The following is a 3,842-nucleotide window of genomic DNA, read 5'->3' as shown; positions in this document are numbered from 1 at the left end:
CTGCACTCCAGCCTGGGCGACAGAGCGAGACTCTGTCTCAAAAAAAAAAAAAAAAGTACAAACATTAGCCGAGCATGGTGGTGCATGCCTATAGTCCCAGCTACTCATGAGGCTGAGGTACGAGGATCGCTTGAGCCTGGGAGGTAGAGGCTTCAGTGAGCCGTGATCATACCACGGCCCTCCAGCCTGGGTAACAGAGGGAGACCCTCTCTCTCTCTCTCAATACATAAATAAATAAATAAATAAATAAATAAATAAAATAATTTTTACACTGTGATATTTCAAATTGGTTTTTGGGTTCTTGTTGTCATTGTTTGAGACAGGGTCTCACTCTGTTGACCGGGCTGTAGTACATAGCTCACTGTAACCTTGAACTCCTGGGCTCAAGTGATTCTCCTACCTCAGGCCCCCAAGTGGCTGGGATTACGGGTGCATGCCACCATGCCTAGCTAATTTTTACATTTTTTGTAGAAATAGTGCCTCACTATATTGCCCAGGCTGGTCTCAAACTCCTGGCCTCAAGTGATCCTCTTGCCTTGGCCTCCCAAATCACTGGCATTACAGGCATAAGCCACCATACCTGGCCCTCAAATTGGTTTTAGGTTGTGTGGACAAAAGGTGTATCTACCAAACTAAATGTGTACCAAGTGAGATATCCAAGGTCACTTAGCAAACATTCTGTTAGGGATAATGAAAACATGAAAAGAACTTTAAGGATTTTTTTTTTTTTTGAGACAGAGTCTTGCTCTGTTGCCCAGACTGGAGTGCAGTGGCGCAATCTCTGCTCACTGCAAGCTCCCCCTCCCAGGTTCACGCAATTCTCCTGCCTCAGCCTCCTGAGTGCTGGGACCACAGGCGCCCGCCACCACGCCCGGCTAATTTTTTTTTTTTGTATTTTTAGTAGAGACGGGGTTTCACCGTGTTAGTGGGGATGGTCTCGACCTCCTGACCTCGTGATCCTCCTGCCTACGCCTCCCCAAGTGCTGGGATTACAGGCGTGAGCCACCGCGCCTGGCAAGGATTTTTTTTTTAAGTCTGTTTTTGGAAACAATCAAGAGGAGAGACAAAAGGCACTTCAGTGAGGACTTTAAGCCAGTGATAGCAGGCCTTATTCAGTATGCTCATTTCCTTCTCTGATGTTTGGATAAACACAATATGCCCCATAGAGATTCTCTGTGGTGCAGTACACCCTGAGTGATTGGGGCTAAATAAATACAGGATTTCCAAATAGTTTAGAATAATAGTAGATCAGTCTGAATCACAGCAGTCGCATGGAGACATTACTAGGTAATCTCTTGGAAAAATAAAAAATCAGAATAACCAATTATGTCCACCAAAAGAAAAGCTTCATTTCACTTTTCTATCTTACAGGGACCAAAAAATTCTTCCAAAGTAGGCATGTAGGACAACACTCCAATCTTTCTAGATTAAGTATTCTCCTTCTGCAGGGAGTAGCGTTAAGACATCAGTATATAAATAATTGCCGCTTGAAATGGAAAAATAAAATAAAAAAAGGGATGCGAAAAAGTGAAAATTGTCCAAAGTAGCAGTCCACCCCCTGACAGCTGTAAATTACTCATCAGTCATTAATGTCATTGTTCTGAGCTGGAGCTGAATCAGCTGTTACCCTGGCTGGAGTGAAGCAGAATTTAATCTATCTTTTCATTATAAGGCTTTTATTCTATGCACCAGTAGCAGAGGAAAGACCAATGCTTTATAGCAAAAATTCTATCCAACTTGTCTCTGGAACAATTTGGTTCTAGGTGAATCAGTTACTGTCAGTAAAAACAAGAAGAGTAATTCCTTCCTTGCCAATATTCTGTCACAATCTACAGAGATAAAGGAAGAACAGAGATGTTTACTTTTATATTTGCCTCACATTCTCTGGAATCCAGCTACTCAGATTCATTAATATATGCTTTGCTCCATATATACCATGTTTAAAGGCAAATGCTTTAAATAGAACAAATCTGAAATATTAAAATTTCTTAACAATTTTGAGTAGTAATTCTCTAATTTTATAAAATATTTTCTTTGATCCTGTCAAATATGTATAAGCCTAAGACATTAATAAACATGACTTCATTAAGAAATAGAGCCTCATAATTTATCTGGAAAAAATGTAAAATGATCTAATGCAATTAAATCACATTTGCATATTTATCATAAAGAGCTCTATTTATTGGTAGATATAAAATTTAATATAATTAGTGAGAAGTTGTGTTACAACTGATTTCTTGAATTTTTGTATCTTTTAACTTGATACAAAGTTAAGGTTTTTTTTTTTTTTCCTTTTTCTCCCAGGCTAGAGTGCAGCTGCACCATCTCAGCTCACTGCAACCTCTGCCTCCTAGGTTCAACCAATTCACTTGCCTCAGCCTCTTGAATAGCTGGGACCACATGTGTGCGCCACCACGCTGGCTAATTTTTGTATTCTTTTTAGTAGAGATGGGGTTTCACCACGTTGGCCAGGCTGGTCTCAAACTCCTGACCTCAGGGGATCTGCTCGCCTCGGCCTCTCATGCTGGGATTACAGGCGTGAGCCACTGCGCCTGGCCTAAGTTGGATTTTCAAAGGTAAGCTAAACATTTCAAATAGGTTTTGCTCAAATTCTCCCTCACCCACTCATCTTTTTTGTTATATCTTCACATTCTTCACTTTAATTTTTCCATTCATATAGGTATTACTTATGACAAGCTCCTGTTGCTCCAGTTACCTTCTAAATACTACTCTACCTTTTCAAAACTACCTTTTCAAAATACACTTGTATTTTCTCTTCTCCTCTCCTTTTATTGATTTATTTGAAAAAAGTTGCATTTTTTTTCTCCTGCTACCACTATATAAACAACCAGCAGGTAAATGTAATTAGATTTAGTATTTTGCAGATATTTTCTGTGGACCACTACACATAGAAGATTCTAATATATTTAAAAAAATAATGTAGAAAGGTACTCACCCACAGTCCCTTCTGTGCCATCCGTTTCCTTTGGGATATAATGTGCAGAAAGATCACTCTGAAGGACTTCATCCGATGTGGCTCTGGCTAAAGCAGCAGCCAAAAAGGAAGGGCAATTACTGAAAGAAAAAAAAGGCTATTTTCAGCAAAAGAATTAGGAGGTAATACATTTAACATTACTAATAATTACGTATTAATTAGAACATTGTCTCAAAACAAAATTATACCTTTAAACAATATTCAATAAATATTTATTGAGTAGGCACTCTGGGCACTGGGTATATATTGATACATAACACAGACATGGCTCCTTACCTATAGGAGTTACAGGCAGATGACAAACTAATAGGATATAACTTAAAAGTGAGATACTTTTTTGTTTGTTTGTTTTTGTTTGTTGTTTGTTTTTTAGATGGAGTTTTGCTATGTCGCCCAGGGCTATGGTGTGATCTCAGCTCACTGCAACCTCCACCTCCTGGGTTCAAGCCATTCTCCTGCCTCAGCCTCCTGAGTAGCTGGGACTACAGGCATGTGTCACCATGCCCAGCTAATTTTGTATTTTAGTAGAGACGGGGTTTCTCCATGTTGGTCAGGCTGGTCTTGAACTCCTGACCTCAGGTGATCTGCCTACCTTGGCCTCCCAAAGTGCTGGGATTACTGGCATGAGCCACTGCACCCAGCCCAGGATGTTTTATAGAGGAAACAAACAGGATACAATGACAGAGAATAATAAAGAGGGGTATGTACTTAGATGGAATGGTCAGGAAAGCAACACCTTAAAGGACGAAAAAGACTCAGTTACGTGGGAGTGGGAAGTTAGGAGAGAATACTCCAGGCAGGGGGAATAAAATTTATACAGAACCTTTTTTTTTTTTTTTTTTTTTTT

At 39.7% G+C, this 3,842-nt stretch overlaps 1 protein-coding gene across 1 annotated transcript in view; it reads right to left on the bottom strand.

Annotated features, from left to right (window-relative positions):
• Positions 1–3,842, bottom strand: part of PPM1E (protein phosphatase, Mg2+/Mn2+ dependent 1E) — a 231,637-nt gene that overhangs the window by 32,893 nt on the left and 194,902 nt on the right. Inside the window, exon 3 of the mRNA XM_017861585.1 lies at positions 2,957–3,075. Coding sequence (XP_017717074.1) covers positions 2,957–3,075 — 119 coding nt within the window. The remainder of the gene's footprint in view (positions 1–2,956; positions 3,076–3,842) is intronic.

This window comes from Rhinopithecus bieti, unplaced genomic scaffold, assembly GCF_001698545.2.
Source record: "Rhinopithecus bieti isolate Rb0 unplaced genomic scaffold, ASM169854v2 scaffold_57210, whole genome shotgun sequence".
NCBI classification, from domain to species: domain Eukaryota; kingdom Metazoa; phylum Chordata; class Mammalia; order Primates; family Cercopithecidae; genus Rhinopithecus; species Rhinopithecus bieti.
Note: the sequence above shows the minus strand (reverse complement) of the source record. Positions and strands in the feature narration are given on the sequence as shown.